Genomic DNA, 23815 nt, shown 5'->3' on the forward strand with positions numbered 1-23815 from the left:
AATTTCGTAGCCAAATGTTTTGCAGTTTTACTTTATTTATTACTTTGTTGCAAACAGGATGCATGTTTTGGAATATTATATATTCTGTACAGGCTTCCTTAATTTCACTCTGTAAATTAGATGTTTGAAATTCACTGCTCAACTCAGGGACCTTACAGAGAATTGTATGATGGGGTACAGAGATGAGGTAGTCATTAAAAAAATCATGTTAAACACTATTATTGCACACAGAGTGAGTGCATGCAACTTATTGTGTGACTTGTTAAGCACATTTTTACTCCTGAACTTATTTAGGCTTGCCATAACAAATGGGTTGAATACTGTTAAAACAAAATTAAAAACATAATTCCATTTTGACATTATGGGGTATCGTGTGTAGGCCATTACCAAAAAATCTCAATTTAATCAATTTTAAATTCAGGCTGTAACACAACAAAATGTGGAAAAAGTCAAGGGGTGTGAATACTTTTTGAAGGCACTGTACCTACTGTAACGACCCTGGGTTTATAAGCGCAGATATCGACTCTGCCCCACGAGCACGGTTCATAGTCGATGGAGCGGCTTCGGGCCAGAAGGTTGAGGGTTTGAGCCGCACTCCCTTCCTGGGCAGTCACCTGTGCTAATTAGTATATATATATATATTTTTAAAGATTCTTTCTCACTGATATAAAAGATAAAGGGACATATCAGCATTTGTTTTGAAAAACCGTTTTCGCACGCAATGATTATTGACGTTTTTAAATGTGTGATGTGTTTTTAATTCCGCCCCCCCCAAAAAAGTATTTGTTTCTCTGTAATACTACATTTACATTACATTTACGTCATTTAGCAGATGCTCTTATCCAGAGCGACTTACAAATTGTGGGTTACTTTATCCTATCCCAGGTATTCCTTAAAGAGGTGGGGTTTCAAGTGTCTCCGGAAGGTGTTGAGTGACTCCGCTGTCCTGGCGTCGTGAGGGAGCTTGTTCCACCATTGGGGTGCCAGGGCAGCGAACAGTTTTGACTGGGCTGAGCGGGAACTGTGCTTCCGCAGAGGAAGGGGAGCTAGCAGGCCAGAGGTGGATGAACGCAATGCCCTCGTTTGGGTGTAGGGACTGATCAGAGCCTGAAGGTACGGAGGTGCCGTTCCCCTCACAGCTCCGTAGGCAAGCACCATGGTCTACTAACCACCTAGCAATTTTATGAAGTTAGCTTTAGCCCAGATAGGTTCCCAATCTCCCATCCTCATAACTAGCTACCAAGAAGCCATTTCAGGATATCAGTCAAGTTAGAGTAGCTAGCTTGTCCAACTATCTACCTTAGCTTGCATGCCTGATGGCAATAACTAAATGTACTGAATAAAACTCACATTCCTTTGAATCTGTTACCCAGATTTTTGCAAAAGAAGTTTATTTCGTTTCTTTAAAAAAAATAACCACCTGACTGGAGGATACAGACAGCTCAAAATGTTGCTTTGGTATGCTTTGGTATGCTTTGGTATGCTTTGGTATGCTTTGATATGCTTTGGTATGCTTTGGTATGCTTTGGTATGCTTTGGTATGCTTTGATATGCTTTGGTATGCTTTGGTATGCTTTGGTATGCTTTGATATGCTTTGGTATGCTTTGGTATGCTTTGGTATGCTTTGGTATGCTTTGATATGCTTTGGTATGCTTTGGTATGCTTTGGTATGCTTTGATATGCTTTGATATGCTTTGGTATGCTTTGGTATGCTTTGGTATGCTTTGATATGCTTTGGTATGCTTTGGTATGCTTTGGTATGCTTTGATATGCTTTGATATGCTTTGGTATGCTTTGGTATGCTTTGGTATGCTTTGATATGCTTTGGTATGCTTTGGTATGCTTTGGTATGCAGAAAAATATGCTTTGATATGTATAAAAATATGCTTTGATATGCAGAAAAATATGCTTTGATATGCAGAAAAATATGCTTTGATATGCAGAAAAATATGCTTTGATATGCATAAAAATATGCTTTGATATGCAGAAAAATATGCTTTGATATGCATAAAAATATGCTTTGATATGCATAAAAATATGCTTTGATATGCATAAAAATATGCTTTGATATGCAGAAAAATATGCTTTGATATGCAGAAAAATATGCTTTGATATGCAGAAAAATACATATTTTACATAGAATTAGGCATAATGATTATGGCTCTAAATCGCAGGAAACAGCTTTCAGGCCATCCTCACTTACTTTGTGCCCCCTCAGATTTTTGGGGTGCATGACGCCCCCCTGGTCGGAATTGTAGTTCACACGCAGCCAACTGTGGGCGAAGCTAACTGCTGAAAACGGTTTGAGAGGGTTTTCAAGAGCTAGCCATATCTATTACTAAAAACAGAAGACGTTTAAAATCGGAGTTCGGCATGGAGCCTGAAGTTATATCTTAGCTACACATAATCATGCCTTATACACAGGGGGTCCTTAGAGTGGTCTGGGCCACCACACATGTGATGCAACGATGCTATGTGATGGATACATTTTCTCGTACTGGTCCCCTGTGGGAATCGAACCCACAACCCTGGTGTTGCAAGTGCCATGCTCTACCAACTGAGCCACACGGGACCATTTCATGAAGCTCCCGACGAACACTTCTTGTGCTGACATTTCTTTCAGAGGCAGTTTGGAACTCGGTAGTGAGTGTTGCAACTGAGGACAGACGTCTTCAGCACTCGGTGGTACCTTTCTGTGAACTTGTGTGGCCTATCATTTCGCTGCTGAGCCGTTGTTGCTCCTAGACGTTTCCACTTCACAATAACAGCACCTACAGTTGACCGGGGCAACTCTAGCAGGGCACAAATCTGACAAACTGACTTGTTGGAAAGGTGGCATCCTATGACGGTGCCACGTTGAAAGTCACTGAGCTCTTCAGTACGGGCCATTCTACTGCCAATGTTTGTCTATGGAGATTACATGGCTGTGTGCTCGATTTTATACACCTGTCACCAACGGATGTGGCTGAAATAGTCGAAAACACTAATATGAAGGGGTGTCCACATACTTTTTGTGATGCATTGTATCTCTAACACCCAGGAAGCTCCCATTAAACAGCTCTGCAAGCATTTTAATGTCAAAATACGTACGGAGTTTCGCTGCGCAACTACCTTAATATACTCCCGTTACAGCTTGTATGTACTTCCAAGAATGGTCTAAATAAAAATGTACAAGCAAATCGGCACCTCCAATGTATTGAGCTGTTGTAGACTTCCGACCTGTGTGTGGCAGTAATGGGTGATTTACATTGGAGGTGCTGAATAGGCATTTTTTTTCGGTTGCTTGTAAATGTTTATTTTGACCTTTTTTGGAAGTAACAGGAGTAAATTAAGATAGTTGCTCAGCGAAACTCCATATTTGGTGAGTAACTAACGTATTTTGACATAACGCTTGCAGAGCTGTCTAACGGGAGTTTGAATCTGAGCTTCCTGGGCCTTAGAGAGGAGCCCAATGATTTATATACACACTAGATCAGGGGTGTCAAACGTCCGGCCCGTGGGCCGGATCAGGCCCGCAAACGGGTTTAATCCGGCCTGCGAGATGATAAAAAATAAAAATAAAAACATTATAATAATAATTTTGTAAAGTATAAAAATGCGCTGCAATTTTTCAATAAAATAAACTGCTGTTCCAATTGCGTCCACTGGATGGCGCAATAGCAATTGTGTTAAGCAAGCAAACTGTTTATACCGGGGCAGAGCAAGTAGGTCAAGCACGTGCAGCCAATGAGCTACTTTGTTTTGCCCGCGATATTTATTACGGCTTCTACTTTTAACATTATGTGCTTTGGCACCCTCATTGCCCCAATATGTCTCTGTCAAAAAAGAGAAAAGTGGACGCAGAGTGCAGAATGTTCCATGAAAAATTGTCATCCTATTTATTCACGGAATTGAATGGGAAAGCTGTATGTTTGGTGTGTTCAGAGCATGTTGCAGTGCTGAAAGAATATAACCTTCGTCGCCACTATGTGAGTCTTCATGCCGACAAATATGACAATTTTCAAGGACAGCGGAGATGAGAGAAGGTGAATGAACTGTTGGCGGGTCTGAAGAAACAGCAGTCTGTGTTTACTCACAGCCGAGACATCAGTGACGCTGCAGTGAAAGCTAGCTACCTCATTGCTAATGAAATCGCAGTGGCTTCAAAACCATTTAGTGAGGGTGAATTTGTAAAAACATGCATGATGAAGGCAGCGGAGATTGTGTGCCCTGAAAAGCGGCAGGCTTTTGCAAATATCAGCCTGACAAGAAACACAGTTGCAGACAGGATTTCCGATCTTTCAGTGGATTTGGACAGCCAGTTGAAGCAAAAAGTAAAGTCATTTATTGCGTTTTCGGTTGCAATTGATGAAAGCACGGACATTACAGATGTTGCACAACTGGCCATTTTCATCCGCGGAGTTGATGACACATTGACCGTCACCGAGGAGTTCGTGGAGTTGGTGCCGATGACAGATACAACGACAGCAGCTGATATTTTTACCGCACTCGTCGGCGCGCTGGACAGGGTCGGAGTGGACTGGTCCCGCGCTGTCAGCCTGGCTACAGATGGTGCACCCTCAATGATCGGGAAAAAAGCAGGCGTTGTGACAAAGTTCAGAGAGAAAGTGCAATCTGCAAACGTGATTTTTTGACTTTTCACTGTATTTTGCACCAGGAGGCTTTGTGTTGCAAGTCATTAAAGATGGATAACGTCATGAAGGTGGTCATCCAAACTGTTAATTTCATCCGATCCAAAAGCCTGAATCACCCTCAGTTTGACAGCCTTCTCAGAGAGAAAGACCACATCTATGGCCTGCCATACCACACTGAGGTAAGATGGTTAAGCCAAGTTGCTGTGCTGAGGCGTTTCTTTGATTTACGAGAAGAAATTGAACAGTTCATGGAAGAAAAGGGCAAACCAGTGTTAGAATTTCATTCCGCAGAATGGATGCAGGACCTTGCATTTATGGTGGATGTTACAGAGCACCTGAATAACTTGAACAAACAGCTGCAAGGGCGCAACAAAGTTGTCACGCAGTATTATGACAGCATACGTTCTTTCAAGTTGAAGCTGTCATTGTGGGAGACGCAACTTGCCGGTGGTGATGCAGCTCACTTCCCCTGTCTGAAAAATGTGTGCGCGACCCAACATGTGGCAGACATGAAGCGGTTCAAAGATAAAATAACGGGACTGTTACGGGAGTTTGAGCAACGCTTTCAGATTTATGTTTATATGTTTTTATGTTGATGTGCTATTGTTTTTAATTGATTTTATTTTATTTGTATATTTAACCTATTCTTGACTCTGTGGTTCTTGCACTTGTTTGGGGAACAGGATGTCATTATTTTTATCTACATTTCTGCCTGAGAAATGACACCCTGATATAGTTCTGTAATCTGTGAAACAGTTCTGTTAATCACTGAGGCATTGTGTGTTTGTGTGTTCTTTGTCCTCAGAACTTTCAAATAACTTGAGGTGTTTTATGATTAATAGTGATGTTGTGCTTTTGGACACTGTCCTCAGGCTCCAGCTTTATGTTTATATGTTTTTATGTTGATGTGCTATTGTTTTTAATTGATTTTATTTTATTTGTATATTTAACCTATTCTTGACTCTGTGGTTCTTGCACTTGTTTGGGGAACAGGATTTCATTATTTGTATCTACATTTCTGCCTCAGAAATGACACCCTGATATAGTTCTGTGATCTGTGAAACAGTTCTGTTAATCACTGAGGCATTGTGTGTTTGTGTGTTCTTTTTCTTTAGAATTTTCAAATAAACTTGACGTGTTTTATGATTAATAGTGATGTTGTGCTTGTACTATTTTGGACACACTGTCCTCAGGCTCCAGCTTTATGTTGTATGTTGATCGTATTAAAACAAAGAAAACAATCTGAAGTTGTTGTTTTTAAGTTATATATACACCATGATTTTTCCGGTCCGGCCCACTTGGGAATAGATTTTCCTCCATGTGGCCCCTGAGCTAAAATGAGTTTGACACCCCTGCACTAGATGATAGACAGGAGGCGCTGTTTTGAAGTCACTCGCCTCCATCTTGGCACTCCCACCACCATTTTTACATTTTAGTCATTTACCAGACGCTCTTATCCAGAGCGACTTACAGTTAGTGAGTGCATACATTTTTCATACTGGCCCCCCGTGGGAATCGAACCCACAACCCTGGCGCCGCAAACGCCATGCTCTACCAACTGAGCTACACTGGGCCACCGTAAAAAAAATATAGCAGGTGTTCTTATTGTTTTGAAAACTCAGTGTGTCATTTTGTCCTTGAGACATTTAATTGAAATACTGTAGAATTCTATTAATTCCTATAGAGCCTGCCAGCTTGTAGTCCTAAAAGCCGGAAATGAGTTACCTCTGGTTCGTTCAGCCATTCCTATGGGGGAAAATGAATGGAGAAAGAATAGGGTTTTGAGATAAATGCCAAAAATAAGGTCTGAGGTTAACATAGGCTTTGGAGATCATATACATTTTGTTCTATGATAATATCAGTCAGTTAACATGACCTTTATGAATTATGAGGCTTATGAGCTTTTTTAAAATTACATAAATGCATCAAAATTCACAAAAAGTGACATTAGCTGAAGAAGACCAAAACGTATAAGATATCCTAACCCTGTGTTTACCACAGACCTTATTTTCTGCGTTTTTCCAAAAAACTGTCTTCACTTTCCCATGGGCTTTGTCCAACGAACCAAGGCGGAGTTAGTGCCTACAAAAAGACGCCATTACTATTACTTTCTATGGAGGACTGCTCTGCTGGGGAGAACCAATATGGCCGACCGGTGGCTTCAAAGCCTCTCAATGGCCAATAGACATAGCATCAGCAATCCAGGGTTTATATACACATCATTGGAGGAGACCTGTCATACTCCTCGTCGACATCTCTAACGCACAGATATTGTCTGGGGCAGCTCTTTCTGTCCTCTCTAGTTGGAAACGAACTTGGCTAACTAGCTAGATAGTTAGCTAACAAGTACTATCAAACTAGCTAACTAACTGTTTTAGCAGCTGCAAAGCATTTGGCCCCAGTTAGCTGGTAGCACGCCAGCTAGTACCATGGCTAACATAGCTAGCAGTCTGTGAACGAACTGCTATCAGTTTACGGACTTATCTCGCGGTGTAAATGTAGCTACTGTTTAGTGGTAAATATTATATAAGTAGTTATCACTTACTGTATCTTCTGACATATTGTTCTCTGTCTATTAGATAGAGCAGTTTAGGACGCCCGTGTTGATAACAAGGCTCTTCGATTTTCTTCAACAACTCCTCGCCTCCAAAACACTGTCCGTGACGTCATCGGAAAGAGGTGGATCTCCGGTCGTCGCTAGTTACCACAGCCACAAATGGCTAAACCTAGTTACCACAGCCACAAATGGCTAAACCTAGTTACCACAGCCACAAATGGCTAAACCTAGTTACCACAGCCACAAATGGCTAAACCCCAGCTTTTTTCTACATTTTCTCTTCTTAAAATCAGATTTAACCCTAACCACACTGCTAAGTTTATTTCTAACCTTAAATGAAGACCAAAAATAAAATGTTTGTTTTCATGATTTTTTACGATATCGCCAATTTGGACTTTGTGGCTGTAGTAACTAGTGACAACCTGGATCTCCCTCACGCAAAGTATGTTGTGTAAATCGTTTGTAGCTAGGGTGTATTCATTACGCCAATTCTGTTGCAAAACGTTTCAAATCAAAAAAATAAATAATTGTCTGTTGTAAAACGTTTTGCAACAGAAGACGTTAACTCCAAACAGAAAACGGTTACTCCAAACAGAAAACGGTTTGCAACGACAACGAGAGTTTTTATTGGTTAAATTCAAGTAGGTCCCTGCCCGTTTCGTCCCGTTTGCTTCCATTTGGTTCTTAAACGGTAAAGACGTAATGAATACACTCCTGGTGGTTTCTCTGTCTGGTGGAATATCCCCAAATTAGTTTTCCATTTGTACTTCAGTACTACGTTTTTTATTTTATGGAAATAATTTCTAATCTCACTGCTAACCCTCAGATTAAAGCATGTTTGTGGAACGAGTCCCACTAGAATGGATGGATCTTTATTGGTACATGGATAGGATAGCAGTCCATAAACACTTATGCAAAAAACTATTAATTAATTAATGAATAAATTAATGCATTAATACATAAATAAAGCTTTATTAGCTTTAATGCCGGGTAGTGGCGATTTTAGCATACAAATCTTGGTGGGGCAAACTCAAAAAAATGTTTTAGATGCATGCCAGCAAAGCCACTACACAACACAACAATAAACAATACATTAATTGCACTATAACGGTGACAAATGGTTACCACAAACTGTTAGGGCCTCCATAAAGCTGTCCCGACAGCAGAGTCCCGACAGCAGAGTCCCAACAGCAGAGTCCCAACAGCAGAGTCCCAACAGCAGAGTCCCAACAGCAGAGTCCCAGCAGCAGAGTCCCAACAGCAGAGTCCAAACAGCAGAGTCCCAGCAGCAGAGTCCCAACAGCAGAGTCCCAACAGCAGAGTCCCAACAGCAGAGTCCCATCAGCAGAGTCCCAACAGCAGAGTCCCAACAGCAGAGTCCAAACAGCAGAGTCCCGACAGCAGAGTCCCAACAGCAGAGTCCCAACACCTTACCACTGCTACACCTGGCTATCAGAGGAGCCTTGTCTGGCAGCGAAACAGTTCATTCAGCCTCATTTATCACTTTTTAAAGAAACATCGCTGATATATGGCTGACTTGCTTAAACAAATGTGGTTTCTACTGACAATTGGGATGTACAAACTATGGCATAAGGGAACGACAAGCCGATAAGAGGCAATCCGTAATTTCAATTAAGACATTAATGAGCGAGCTAGGACGGACGTAGTCAATATAACTATTTGTTCAGCACTTTTGAAATGTACAGCGACAGATTTCAGAACATGGGCCGTTCTTACAGTGTTCTCCCTGTACACCAAGTCAGAACCCTAGGATAAATAAAGGGGGAATATAAGCAGACAATGAAAGCTCTTACAATATTAGATGATTCCATTTCTCTAAAAGGCTATAGGCTACATGTGCACCACCAAGTCAGAACAGTAGGCTAAGTTATGAGGGGGAAAGGGACCAAATTATTAGGGTGAGGCACATGGGCTACTAACAGCTTAATACACAACATACACTTAGTATTACTTTCTTAGCTACAGTATATATATCTCCCTGGCATATTACATCATTAATGCAGCAGCATACAATACATTTTTGGACTCACCTTGTTGGGCTGTGCTCACTTGAACAGGAAGGTGGTGCAGCGGTCCTACTGGTGGGCAAGTTTAGTCATTAAACTTTGTCATCAAAGTCTGGCATTCTCTGGATTTATGGGGCTTTCAAGACACCTGGGAACTCTGAAAAAAACAAGGTTGAATCATGACGTCAGTGATCTTCAGGTCGGAGCTCTAGAAAGAGGCCCGAGTTCCCGACTTGGAATTCCGAATTGGATGACCGTTCAAAATGTATTTTCCCAGTCTGAGCTAGTTTTATCAGAGTTCCCAGATGTCTTGAACTCACTGAAGTCTGAGATTTCCTAGCTCAGAGTTTCCAGTTGTTTTGAACGCGGCAGAAGTCATGCTGGATTGACAGCATGGCCAATGTATTCAACCTCTTCTGGCCCGTGGTGTTGCATGTGAATGTTTATCCTTTTAAGCTTGGAAAAGAGACCCTTAAACCCAGACAAATCTTTAGAGATGTAAACTTGACCTCCATCAGGTGAGCCAGGGCTGATCCTGTCTGGGGACAGTCTGTGGCGCAGCCAGGGGACCTGCTCTGCCCCGCTGACCACCGGAAGATGAGGAAGAGGAAGCTGGAGAAGAAGCTGATACGGGCTGCAGCTGCAGGGAGGTCATCAGGACCGGGTAGTCTGACGGCCAGGGGAGTCTGACGGCCAGGGGAGTCTGACCAGGGGAGTCTGACGGCCAGGGGAGTCTGACGGCCAGGGGAGTCTGACGGCCAGGGGAGTCTGACGGCCAGGGGAGTCTGACGGCCAGGGGAGTCTGACGGCCAGGGGAGTCTGACGGCCAGGGGAGTCTGACGGCCAGGGGAGTCTGACGGCCAGGGGAGTCTGACCAGGGGAGTCTGACGGCCAGGGGAGTCTGACGGCCAGGGGAGTCTGACGGCCAGGGGAGTCTGACGGCCAGGGGAGTCTGACGGCCAGGGGAGTCTGACGGCCAGGGGAGTCTGACGGCCAGGGGAGGGGAGTCTGACGGCCAGGGGAGGGGAGTCTGACGGCCAGGGGAGTCTGACGGCCAGGGGAGTCTGACCAGGGGAGTCTGACGGCCAGGGGAGTCTGACGGCCAGGGGAGTCTGACGGCCAGGGGAGTCTGACGGCCAGGGGAGTCTGACAACATCAGCATGTGGATGAATAAACAGCTTGTTTCAACGTCAGCATGTGGATGAATAAACAGCTTGTTTCAACATCAGCATGTGGATGAATAAACAGCTTGTTTCAACATCAGCATGTGGATGAATAAACAGCTTGTTTCAACGTCAGCATGTGGATGAATAAACAGCTTGTTACAACGTCAGCATGTGGATGAATAAACAGCTTGTTACAACGTCAGCATGTGGATGAATAAACAGCTTGTTTCAACGTCAGCATGTGGATGAATAAACAGCTTGTTTCAACGTCAGCATGTGGATGAATAAACAGCTTGTTTCAACATCAGCATGTGGATGAATAAACAGCTTGTTTCAACGTCAGCATGTGGATGAATAAACAGCTTGTTTCAACATCAGCATGTGGATGAATAAACAGCTTGTTTCAACGTCAGCATGTGGATGAATAAACAGCTTGTTTCAACATCAGCATGTGGATGAATAAACAGCTTGTTTCAACATCAGCATGTGGATGAATAAACAGCTTGTTTCAACGTCAGCATGTGGATGAATAAACAGCTTGTTTCAACGTCAGCATGTGGATGAATAAACAGCTTGTTTCAACGTCAGCATGTGGATGAATAAACAGCTTGTTTCAACATCAGCATGTGGATGAATAAACAGCTTGTTTCAACATCAGCATGTGGATGAATAAACAGCTTGTTTCAACATCAGCATGTGGATGAATAAACAGCTTGTTTCAACGTCAGCATGTGGATGAATAAACAGCTTGTTTCAACGTCAGCATGTGGATGAATAAACAGCTTGTTTCAACGTCAGCATGTGGATGAATAAACAGCTTGTTTCAACATCAGCATGTGGATGAATAAACAGCTTGTTTCAACATCAGCATGTGGATGAATAAACAGCTTGTTTCAACGTCAGCATGTGGATGAATAAACAGCTTGTTTCAACGTCAGCATGTGGATGAATAAACAGCTTGTTTCAACGTCAGCATGTGGATGAATAAACAGCTTGTTTCAACGTCAGCATGTGGATGAATAAACAGCTTGTTTCAACGTCAGCATGTGGATGAATAAACAGCTTGTTTCAACGTCAGCATGTGGATGAATAAACAGCTTGTTTCAACGTCAGCATGTGGATGAATAAACAGCTTGTTTCAACATCAGCATGTGGATGAATAAACAGCTTGTTTCAACATCAGCATGTGGATGAATAAACAGCTTGTTTCAACGTCAGCATGTGGATGAATAAACAGCTTGTTTCAACGTCAGCATGTGGATGAATAAACAGCTTGTTTCAACGTCAGCATGTGGATGAATAAACAGCTTGTTTCAACGTCAGCATGTGGATGAATAAACAGCTTGTTTCAACATCAGCATGTGGATGAATAAACAGCTTGTTTCAACATCAGCATGTGGATGAATAAACAGCTTGTTTCAACGTCAGCATGTGGATGAATAAACAGCTTGTTTCAATGTCAGCATGTGGATGAATAAACAGCTTGTTTCAACGTCAGCATGTGGATGAATAAACAGCTTGTTTCAACGTCAGCATGTGGATGAATAAACAGCTTGTTTCAACGTCAGCATGTGGATGAATAAACAGCTTGTTTCAACGTCAGCATGTGGATGAATAAACAGCTTGTTTCAACGTCAGCATGTGGATGAATAAACAGCTTGTTACAACGTCAGCATGTGGATGAATAAACAGCTTGTTTCAACGTCAGCATGTGGATGAATAAACAGCTTGTTTCAACGTCAGCATGTGGATGAATAAACAGCTTGTTACAACGTCAGCATGTGGATGAATAAACAGCTTGTTTCAACGTCAGCATGTGGATGAATAAACAGCTTGTTTCAACGTCAGCATGTGGATGAATAAACAGCTTGTTTCAACATCAGCATGTGGATGAATAAACAGCTTGTTTCAACATCAGCATGTGGATGAATAAACAGCTTGTTTCAACGTCAGCATGTGGATGAATAAACAGCTTGTTTCAACGTCAGCATGTGGATGAATAAACAGCTTGTTACAACGTCAGCATGTGGATGAATAAACAGCTTGTTTCAACATCAGCATGTGGATGAATAAACAGCTTGTTTCAACGTCAGCATGTGGATGAATAAACAGCCTGTTACAATGTCAGCATGTGGGTAAGTGTAAAACGTAGCCTATATTTCAAGAGAAACTGGCATATATTTGGTCCTTGTGTCGAGATCCCATCCAGTTTGGTTGTCCGCACTTCCGGCTTATTCCACCAGGGTCGCTGTTAGTCTCTCCACCTCGGCGGTTGGAAGTCAACTGAAACAACTGTATCGCCATGCAGGCATCTAACATAATAACGTGAGTCTACTGTAATCTACATAATAACGTGAGTCTACTGTAATCTACATAATAATGTGAGTCTACTGTAATCTACATAATAACATGAGACTACTGTAACCTACATAATAATATGAGTCTACTGTAATCTACATAATAACATGAGTCTACTGTAATCTACATAATAACATGAGTCTACTGTAATCTACATAATAACATGAGTCTACTGTAATCTACATAATAACATGAGTCTACTGTAATCTACATAATAACGTGAGTCTACTGTAATCTACATAATAACATGAGTCTACTGTAATCTACATAATAACGTGAGTCTACTGTAATCTACATAATAACATGAGTCTACTGTAATCTACATAATAACATGAGACTACTGTAATCTACATAATAACGTGAGTCTACTGTAATCTACATAATAACATGAGTCTACTGTAATCTACATAATAACATGAGTCTACTGTAATCTACATAATAACATGAGTCTACTGTAATCTACATAATAACATGAGTCTACTGTAATCTACATAATAACATGAGTCTACTGTAATCTACATAATAACGTGAGTCTACTGTAATCTACATAATAACATGAGACTACTGTAATCTACATAATAACGTGAGACTACTGTAATCTACATAATAACATGAGTCTACTGTAATCTACATAATAACATGAGTCTACTGTAATCTACATAATAACATGAGTCTACTGTAATCTACATAATAACATGAGACTACTGTAATCTACATAATAACGTGAGACTACTGTAATCTACATAATAACGTGAGGCACGGTGGGGTCCTACTGCAGGCATCTAACTCATACTAGCCACAGGCTCTATGCCTCTCATTGGGTAACTCCATCCCTGTGATAACTTCTCATTGGCTGATCGTTTTAAAGTCCCACCTTAGAATTCATCCCAAGCACACAAAAAAACGTTTGTTACAAATTGTGGTTATATCATGGTAGTAACGTCTTGGTGTCAAATCAATCATATTTCAAATGTTACAATGGTGCAATACCAAGCCATGAACGCTCTATTGTTACACTGAACAAAACTATAAACACAACATGTAAAGTGTTGGTCCCATGTTTCATGAGCTGAAATAAAAGATCCCAGAAATGTTCCATGTGCACAAATGTGTTTACATCCCTGTTAGTGAGCATTTCTCCTTTGCCAAGATAATCCATCCACCTGACAGGTGTGGCATATCAAGAAGCTGATTAAACAGCATGATCATTACACAGGTGCACCTTGTGCTGGGGACAATAAAAGGCCACTCTAAAATGTGCAGTTTTGTCACACAACACAATGCCACAGATGTCTCAAGTTTTGAGGGAGCGTGCAATTGGCATGCTGACAGCAGGAATGACCACCAGAGCTGTTGCCAGATAATGGAATGTTCATTTCTCTACCATAAGCCGCCTCTAACGTTGTTTTAGAGAATTTGGCAGTACGTCCTACCGGCCTCACAACCGCAGACCACGTGTATGTCGTCGTGTGGGCAAGCGGTTTGCTGATGTCAACGTTGTGAACAGAGTGCCCCATGGTGGTGGTGGGGTTATGGTATGGGCCGGCATAAACTACGGACAATGAACACAATTACATAAGTATTCACACCATTTACTCAGTACTTTGTTGAAGCACCTTTGGCAGCGATTACAGCCTTGAGTCTTCTTGGGTATGACGCTACAAGCTTGGCACACCAGTACTTGGGGAGTTTTTATATTTTTTAGTATATATTTTTTACTGGTCAACAGTAGTGCACTATTTGGGGAATAGGGTAAGATTTGGGACACTCCCTGGCTGGAGTGTTCCCATGAGTGTAAAGAAGGGAGGCGCCAGTGTTAGGTTACACAACCAAAACACAAGTCGTAGAACAAGTCACTTGACATCAAAAAAATATATTTTCAATAATAGAATCTTTAATCGACGGGGTAATGCAAGTTCGTACAGCAAGCTTTTTTCATCTAAATGGCATTTTTTAACATTTCAGAGTACACTACGGCATGAGATATTGTTCTTTTTTCATTCAAAATGCTTATTTTACAAACTTCAATAGAAAACAGAGTGGCTTTTAGGGTTAAAAAAAAGAAAACCATCTACTTCAATATAAACTCACAGCGTATGGCATCCTATTCCCTATATAGTGCACTACTTTAGACCAGGGTCCTCTGGGCACTATAGGGAATATGGGCCCTGGTCTAAAGTAGTGCACTATATAGGGAATAGGGTGCTATTTAAGAATCACACAGAGATCGTAGGACAAACAGCTGATCATAACCATAACAGACCTTCATTCACATCCAACATCAATCACTGTTCTATTCTCTTCTCTTTCTTTTTTATCTTTACACATTAGTTTTAAAAAGTCACTCAGCCAACCATTGTTCAAATGTTACATTTCCAGACCAATAAAATGTGGCATTCTGTTAGAATGTAATTTATTTGATGTATCTGTGGCGGTGTTGTTTTAAAAGCGTATGTCGATGAACGCCAGTGATGGATACAATGGTGTTAATCCACATATTGGTATAGTGACCTGCTTTGCATGTTAAACTATAGCACTCTCAGTCTGTAGCAGTCAATGGTTACTGTTTCACTGACTTACATCATCACCACTCCACCACTAACCACTCCACCACTAACCACTCAACCACTAACCACTCCACCACTAACCACTCCACCACTAACCACTCAACCACTAACCACTCAACCACTAACCACTCCACCACTAACCACTCCACCACTAACCACTCCACCACTAACCACTCCACCACTAACCACTCAACCACTAACCACTCCACCACTCCACCACTAACCACTCAACCACTAACCACTCAACCACTAACCACTCCACCACTAACCACTCCACCACTAACCACTCAACCACTAACCACTCCACCACTAACCACTCAACCACTAACCACTCCACCACTAACCACTCCACCACTAACCGCTCCACCACTAACCACTCCACCACTAACCGCTCCACCACTAACCACTCCACCACTAACCGCTCCACCACTAACCACTCCACCACTAACCACTCAACCACTAACCACTCAACCACTAACCACTCCACCACTAACCACTCCACCACTAACCACTCAACCACTAACCACTCAACCACTCCACCACTAACCACTCCACCACTAACCACTCCACCACTAACCACTCCACCACTAACCACTCCACCACTAACCACTCAACCACTAACCACTCCACCACTCAACCACTAACCACTCCACCACTAACCACTCCACCACTAACCACTCCACCACTAACCACTCCACCACTAACCACTCCACCACTAACCACTCCACCACTAACCACTCCACCACTAACCACTCCACCACTAACCGCTCCACCACTAACCGCTCCACCACTAACCGCTCCACCACTAACCGCTCCACCACTAACCACTCCACCACTAACCGCTCCACCACTAACCACTCCACTACTAACCACTCCACCACTAACCACTCCACCACTAACCACTCCACCACTAACCCCTCCACCACTAACCACTCCACCACTAACCACTCCACCACTAACCACTCCACCACTAACCCCTCTACGTGGATCATGACGGCTATGATACGGTTGTATCCAGAGTGAACATCTTTTGAACTAAGAGGGGTGTAAAGAGGGTTGGCTGTTTTGTCCAGTTCATCCACCTATTGACTTCCTTAGTAGTAAAATCAATGTTTAATACTCCTCATATCTTATTTCATAGGGTTAAATTATAACCGTACCGTAATTACCTTAATGTTTCTACATGCGTTCTGAGTACCGTATATACAGTGATAGAGCATACAGTATAAATGACTGTGCCTTAAACATCACAGTACTGTCGCAGTGTTCTTGGTCCCATAGCAACGGTTGTATGTGACCTCCGAAAGTGTTGGGACAGTGACAATGTTGTTGTTGTTTTGGCTCTGTACTCCAGCGCTCTGGATTTGAAATGATACAATGACCATGAGGTTAAAGTGCAGACCTTCAGCTTCAGTATTTCCATCCATATCGGGTGAACCGTAAATAAGTTACAGCACTTTTTATACATAGCCCCCCATTTTAGGGGACCAAAAGTATTGGGACAAATCCACTCGTGTATTAAAGTAGTCAAAAGTGTAGTATTTGGTCCCATATTCACAGCACGCAATGACTACATCAAGCTTGTGACTCTACAAACTTGTTGGATGCATTTGCTGTTTGTTTTGGTTGTGTTTCAGATGATTTTGTGCCCAATAGAAATGAATGGTAAATAATATACAGTGTCATTTTGGAGTCACTTTTCTAAACAATTCTGCATTCATGTGGATGCTATGCATTATTTACCATTCATTTCTATTGGGAAATCCAAAGTGCTGGAGTACTGAGCCAAAACGACAAAATGTGTCACTGTCCCAATACTTTTGGAGGTCACTGTATGTTGAAATATGTGTAGTATATGGGTAACTATATGTGTAGTATATGGGTAACTATATGTGTAGTATATGGGTAACTATATGTGTAGTATATGGGTAACTATATGTGTAGTATATGTGTAGTATATGGGTAACTATATGTGTAGTATATGGGTAACTATATGTGTAGTATATGGGTAACTATATGTGTAGTATATGGGTAACTATATGTGTAGTATATGTCGGTAACTATATGTGTAGTATATGGGTAACTATATGTGTAGTATATGTGTAGTATATGTCGGTAACTGTCTACAATTATTCTATAATACAGAAAGACATTATGAGTTAGGCAGCTATATACCAGGAGGAGGAACAGGGGAATTCAGACCTCATTCAGTCAACAGAAACGAAAAATACTGATTGATTTTTACATTGTTGAAAATGTAAAAAACTCAAACAAAACCGAAACAGATGTGAACATTGGGTTTTGGCCCTAGTTGGGATTAACACGGGTAACCGGGATACCGGGAACACTCTTCATATTCCCAGAAATGTTTTTATGACAAGAACTAGGAAATTACAATATTTTCCCCCAATGTTGCAATAATGCAATTCCACAAAAATACACAACAATCTCATTAGCAAAAATAAAATAGCACATAATCCAAACAGGTTGTCGCAGGGAAGCCTTTTAGCATACCATCAATTCAAAGCTCACACATAATTGACACAGACAACCCCCATGCAGTTAATAACCCCCACAGTATAGCCTATAAAGTAACGTGTGCCTCTTTGAGCGGTCATTGTGACTCTTCAGACAGTACCAAATTTGATAAGCCTTTTCATTACATAGGCATCTCTGTCACAGACATGAAGTCTGTTAACACTTCAGAGGCATGATCTCCAGTCCTAGAGATAGGCTAGTTTCCTTTCCAGTCCCAATCCCACTGAAACCCAAAATCCTGACTCCTGTCTTGCATGAGAATTCCTAACTTTATTCTGTAATCCATAGGTTGCGTTATCAAAGCACGTCTAGCCCATTCATGTCAAAATACCGCCGTAACATTTCCCCCGCTTCTCTGTGCTGCCTCGTATTGCTGCCCATATGAGAGCTGCTTCTCTGTGCTGCCTCGTATTGCTGCCCATATGAGAGCTGCTTCTCTGTGCTGCCTCGTACTGCTGCCCATATGAGAGCTGCTTCTCTGTGCTGCCTCGTATTGCTGCCCATATGAGAGCTGCTTCTCTGTGCTGCCTCGTACTGCTGCCCATATGAGAGCTGCTTCTCTGTGCTGCCTCGTACTGCTGCCCATATGAGAGCTGCTTCTCTGTGCTGCCTCGTACTGCTGCCCATATGAGAGCTGCTTCTCTGTGCTGCCTCGTACTGCTGCCCATATGAGAGCTGCTTCTCTGTGCTGCCTCGTACTGCTGCTCATATGAGAGCTGCTTCTCTGTGCTGCCTCGTACTGCTGCCCATATGAGAGCTGCTTCTCTGTGCTGCCTCGTATTGCTGCCCATATGAGAGCTGCTTCTCTGTGCTGCCTCGTATTGCTGCCCATATGAGAGCTGCTTCTCTGTGCTGTCTCGTATTGCTGCCCATATGAGAGCTGCTTCTCTGTGCTGCCTCGTATTGCTGCCCATATGAGAGCTGCTTCTCTGTGCTGCCTCGTACTGCTGCCCATATAAGAGCTGCTTCTCTGTGCTGCCTCGTAATGCTGCCCATATGAGAGCTGCTTCTCTGTGCTGCCTCGTAATGCTGCCCATATGAGAGCTGCTTCTCTGTGCTGCCTCGTACTGCTGCCCATATGAGAGCTGCTTCTCTGTGCTGCCTCGTACTGCTGCCCATATGAGAGCTGCTTCACTGTGCTGCCTCGTATTGCTGCCCATATGAGAGCTGCTTCTCTGTGCTGCCTCGTATTGCTGCCCATATGAGAGCTGCTTCTCTGTGCTGCCTCGTATTGCTTCCCATATGAGAGCTGCTTCTCTGTGCTGCCTCGTATTGCTGCCCCTTTGAGAGCTGCTTCTCTGTGCTGCCTCGTACTGCTGCCCATATGAGAGCTGCTTCTCTGTGCTGCCTCGTACTGCCGCCCATATGAGAGCTGCTTCTCTGTGCTGCCTCGTACTGCCGCCCATATGAGAGCTGCTTCTCTGTGCTGCCTCGTACTGCTGCCCATATGAGAGCTGCTTCTCTGTGCTGCCTCGTACTGCTGCCCATATGAGAGCTGCTTCTCTGTGCTGCCTCGTACTGCTGCCCATATGAGAGCTGCTTCTCTGTGCTGCCTCGTATTGCTGCCCATATGAGAGCTGCTTCTCTGTGCTGCCTCGTATTGCTGCCCATATGAGAGCTGCTTCTCTGTGCTGCCTCGTATTGCTGCCCATTTGAGAGCTGCTTCTCTGTGCTGCCTCGTACTGCTGCCCATATGAGAGCTGCTTCTCTGTGCTGCCTCGTACTGCTGCCCATATGAGAGCTGCTTCTCTGTGCTGCCTCGTACTGCTGCCCATATGAGAGCTGCTTCTCTGTGCTGCCTCGTACTGCTGCCCATATGAGAGCTGCTTCTCTGTGCTGCCTCGTACTGCTTCCCATATGAGAGCTGCTTCTCTGTGCTGCTGCCCATATGAGAGCTGCTTCTCTGTGCTGCCTCGTATTGCTGCCTATATGAGAGCTGCTTCTCTGTGCTGCCTCGTACTGCTGCCCATATGAGAGCTGCTTCTCTGTGATGCCTCGTACTGCTGCCCATATGAGAGCTGCTTCTCTGTGCTGCCTCGTACTGCTGCCCATATGAGAGCTGCTTCTCTGTGCTGCCTCGTATTGCTGCCCATATGAGAGCTGCTTCTCTGTGCTGCCTCGTACTGCTGCCCATATGAGAGCTGCTTCTCTGTGCTGCCTCGTACTGCTGCCCATATGAGAGCTGCTTCTCTGTGCTGCCTTGTATTGCTGCCCATATGAGAGCTGCTTCTCTGTGCTGCCTCGTACTGCTGCCCATATGAGAGCTGCTTCTCTGTGCTGCCTCGTACTGTGCTGCCTCGTACTCTGTGCTGCATCGTATTGCTGCCCATATGAGAGCTGCTTCTCTGTGCTGCCTCGTACTGCTGCCCATATGAGAGCTGCTTCTCTGTGCTGCCTTGTTCTTGCTGCCCATATGAGAGCTGCTTCTCTGTGCTGCCTCGTACTGCTGCCCATATGAGAGCTTCGGTAGAGAATGTAGAATCAACAAACGGTATGAGAGTAGATATGGATATATACACTGCTCAATAAAATAAAGGGAACACTTAAACAACACAATGTAACTCCAAGTCAATCACACTTCTGTGAAATCAAACTGTCCACTTAGGAAGCAACACTGATTGACAATAAATGTCACATGCTGTTGTGCAAATGGAATAGACAACAGGTGGAAATTAGCAAGACACTTAGCAAGACACCCCCAATAAAGGACTGGTTTTGCAGGTGGTGACCACAGACCACTTCTCAGTTCCTATGCTTCCTGGCTGATGTTTTGGTCACTTTTGAATGCTGGCGGTGCTTTCACTCTAGTGGTAGCATGAGACGGAGTCTACAACCCACACAAGTGGCTCAGGTAGTGCAGCTCATCCAGGATGGCACATCAATGCGAGCTGTGGCAAGAAGGTTTGCTGTGTCTGTCAGCGTAGTGTCCAGAGCATGGAGGCGCTACCAGGAGACAGGCCAGTACATCAGGAGACGTGGAGGAGGCCGTAGGAGGGCAACAACCCAGCAGCAGGACTGCTACCTCCGCCTTTGTGCAAGGAGGAGCAGGAGGAGCACTGCCAGAGCCCTGCAAAATGACCTCCAGCAGGCCACAAATGTGCATGTGTCTGCTCAAACGGTCAGAAACAGACTCCATGAGGGTGGTATGAGGGGCCCGACGTCCACAGGTGGGGGTTGTGTTTACAGCCCAACACCGTGCAGGACGTTTGGCATTTGCCAGAGAACACCAAGATTGGCAAATTCGCCACTGGCGCCCTGTGCTCTTCACAGATGAAAGCAGGTTCACACTGAGCACATGTGACAGACGTGACAGAGTCTGGAGACGCCGTGGAGAACGTTCTGCTGCCTGCAACATCCTCCAGCATGACCGGTTTGGCGGTGGGTCAGTCATGGTGTGGGGTGGCATTTCTTTGGGGGCCGCACAGCCCTCCATGTGCTCACCAGAGGTAGCCTGACTGCCATTAGGTACCGAGATGAGATCCTCAGACCCCTTGTGAGACCATATGCTGGTGCGGTTGGCCCTGGGTTCCTCCTAATGCAAGACAATGCTAGACTTCATGTGGCTGGAGTGTGTCAGCAGTTCCTGCAAGAGGAAGGCATTGATGCTATGGACTGGCCCGCCCGTTCCCCAGACCTGAATCCAATTGAGCACATCTGGGACATCATGTCTCGCTCCATCCACCAACGCCACGTTGCACCACAGACTGTCCAGGAGTTGGCGGATGCTTTAGTCCAGGTCTGGGAGGAGATCCCTCAGGAGACCATCCGCCACCTCATCAGGAGCATGCCCAGGCATTGTAGGGAGGTCATACAGGCACGTGGAGGCCACACACACTACTGAGCCTCATTTTGACTTGTTTTAAGGACATTACATCAAAGTTGGATCAGCCTGTAGTGTGGTTTTCCACTTTAATTTTGACTTTTGTTTGACTACAAAGTTAGAATGACTCCACAACGCTATCCTCGGGGTGCGCTCTGTGCTAGAGGTCTTCTCGGACCCGAGGCCAATCAGACCCGGACCCAAACGGACCCGATAATTTAAAAACAAGGGGGACCCAGACCCGAATAGACCCGAGAACAATCACGCTTTAGGCTATGCAGAGCAGTGGTCGGGTCCATTCGGGTCCACTCGGGTTTATCAGCTGTAGTTACATAGATCCGACGACAGGACCTGACCCGGACCTGAGGAAAAAGTTAGAATTTTGGACCCGGACCTGCTCAGGCTTGGGTAATCGGGTTCGGGTGGACCCGTGAAGACCTCTACTCTGTGCGTCCTGAGCGCGCTCTGTGCCTACTGCTGAAATGCGCTGAATTAATTGAGGAACATGATAACGGTCCAAATTTATGAACGGCCTGTTTCGCAATTCACAACAATGTCATTGGCGATCAAAGATAGTTACTCTATCATTAGTAAATATCAGTTTAATTTGCTGTGAAATCTTTACATAGTGGTGCAGCCAAGCCGACAGGGTGGCACAGCGCCTTCTTATTTGGGGAGAACACTGGCATAGCGACCATATCTTGGTTTAAAACACTTTAAATGGGCAAATATGAATCCCTAGTTTGTTCCCAACGCCATCTTCAAGAGAAGAGAATACTGACACATTAACAACAGGAGAACGTTTACCTAAACGTCTGTATAGAACATGCAGAGAACATTCTCCTTTCTGACACATCAACAACTGGAAAACAAAACAACATTTAAGAATATGTAGATTCAGACTAACTTTAAAAGTGAACAGCTTATTGTAGGGAACATGTTATATGTAATGGCGTTCCAGGTATGTGGGTGGGTAGCATGTATGTACAATATATGTAGCTATATATTGACTGTCTGTTGTAAAATAGCACGGGTGGCCATTTGATTAATTGTTCAGCAGTCTTGCGGGTAGCAGCTGTTAAGGAGCCTTTTGGACCCAGACTTGGCGCTCTGGTACCGCTTGCCGTGTGGTAGCAGAGAGAACAGTCTATGACTAGGGTGGCTGGAGTCTTTGACCATTTTTTGGGCCTTCCTCTGACACCGCCGTATACAGTTGAAGTCGGAAGTTTACATACACTTAGGTTGGAGTCATTAAAACTAGTTTTTCAACCACTCCACAAATTTCTTGTTAACAAACTATAGTTTTGGCAAGTCGGTTAGGACATCTACTTTGTGCATGACACAAGTAATTTTTCCAACAATTGTTTACAGACAATTATTTCACTTATAATCCACTGTACTTTACATACACTTAGTTGACTGTGCCTTTAAACAGCTTGGAAAATTCCAGAAAATGATGTCATGGCTTTAGAAGCTTCTGATAGGCTAAATGACATCATATGAGTCAATTGGAGGTGTACCTGTGGATGTATTTCAAGGCCTACCTTCAAACTCAGTGCCTCTTTGCTTGACATCATGTAAAAATCAAAGGAAATCAGCCAAGACCTCAGAAAAAAAATGTGTAGACCTCCACAAGTCTGGTTGATCCTTGGGAGCAATTTCCAAACGCCTGAAGGTACCACGTTCATCTGTACAAATAATAGTACGCAAGTATAAACACCATGGGACCACGCAGCCGTCATACCGTTCAGGAAGGAGACACTGTCTCCTAGAAATGAACATACTTTGGTGCGAAAAGTGCAAATCAATCCCAGAACAACAGCAAAGGACCTTGTGAAGATGCTGGAGGAAACAAGTACAAAAGTATCTATATCCACAGTAAAACGAGTCCTATATCGACATAACCTGAAAGGCCGCTCAGCAAGGAAGAAGCCACTGCTCCAAAACCGCCATAAAAAAGCCAGACTACGGTTTGCAACTGCACATGGGGACAAAGATCGTACTTTTTGGAGAAATGTCCTCTGGTCTGATGAAACAAACATAGAACTGTTTGGCCATAATGACCATCGTTATGTTTGGAGGAAAAAGGGGGTAGCTTGCAAGCCGAAGAACACCATCCCAACCGTGAAGCACGGGGGTGGCAGTAT

The 23815-nt window shown here is 43.7% G+C and overlaps 2 protein-coding genes across 2 annotated transcripts in view; both read right to left on the bottom strand.

Annotated features, from left to right (window-relative positions):
• Nucleotides 1-7314, bottom strand: part of LOC121560081 (small ubiquitin-related modifier 1) — a 29795-nt gene extending 22481 nt beyond the window's left edge. Inside the window, exon 1 of the mRNA XM_041873130.2 lies at nt 7181-7314. Coding sequence (XP_041729064.1) covers nt 7181-7195 — 15 coding nt within the window. The 5' untranslated portion in view covers nt 7196-7314. The remainder of the gene's footprint in view (nt 1-7180) is intronic.
• Nucleotides 7315-17351: 10037 nt separating this feature from the next.
• LOC121560086 lies at nt 17352-20411 on the bottom strand. The gene is made up of 2 exons (XM_041873133.2): nt 19925-20411; nt 17352-19688 (listed from the first exon to the last, which is right to left on the bottom strand). The coding sequence occupies exons 1-2, from the start codon at nt 20259-20261 to the stop codon at nt 18166-18168; spliced, it is 1860 nt and encodes a 619-aa protein (XP_041729067.1). The 5' UTR covers nt 20262-20411; the 3' UTR covers nt 17352-18165.
• Between the last annotated feature and the right edge of the window lie 3404 nt (nt 20412-23815).

This window comes from Coregonus clupeaformis, chromosome 23 (assembly GCF_020615455.1).
Source record: "Coregonus clupeaformis isolate EN_2021a chromosome 23, ASM2061545v1, whole genome shotgun sequence".
NCBI classification, from domain to species: Eukaryota; Metazoa; Chordata; class Actinopteri; order Salmoniformes; family Salmonidae; genus Coregonus; species Coregonus clupeaformis.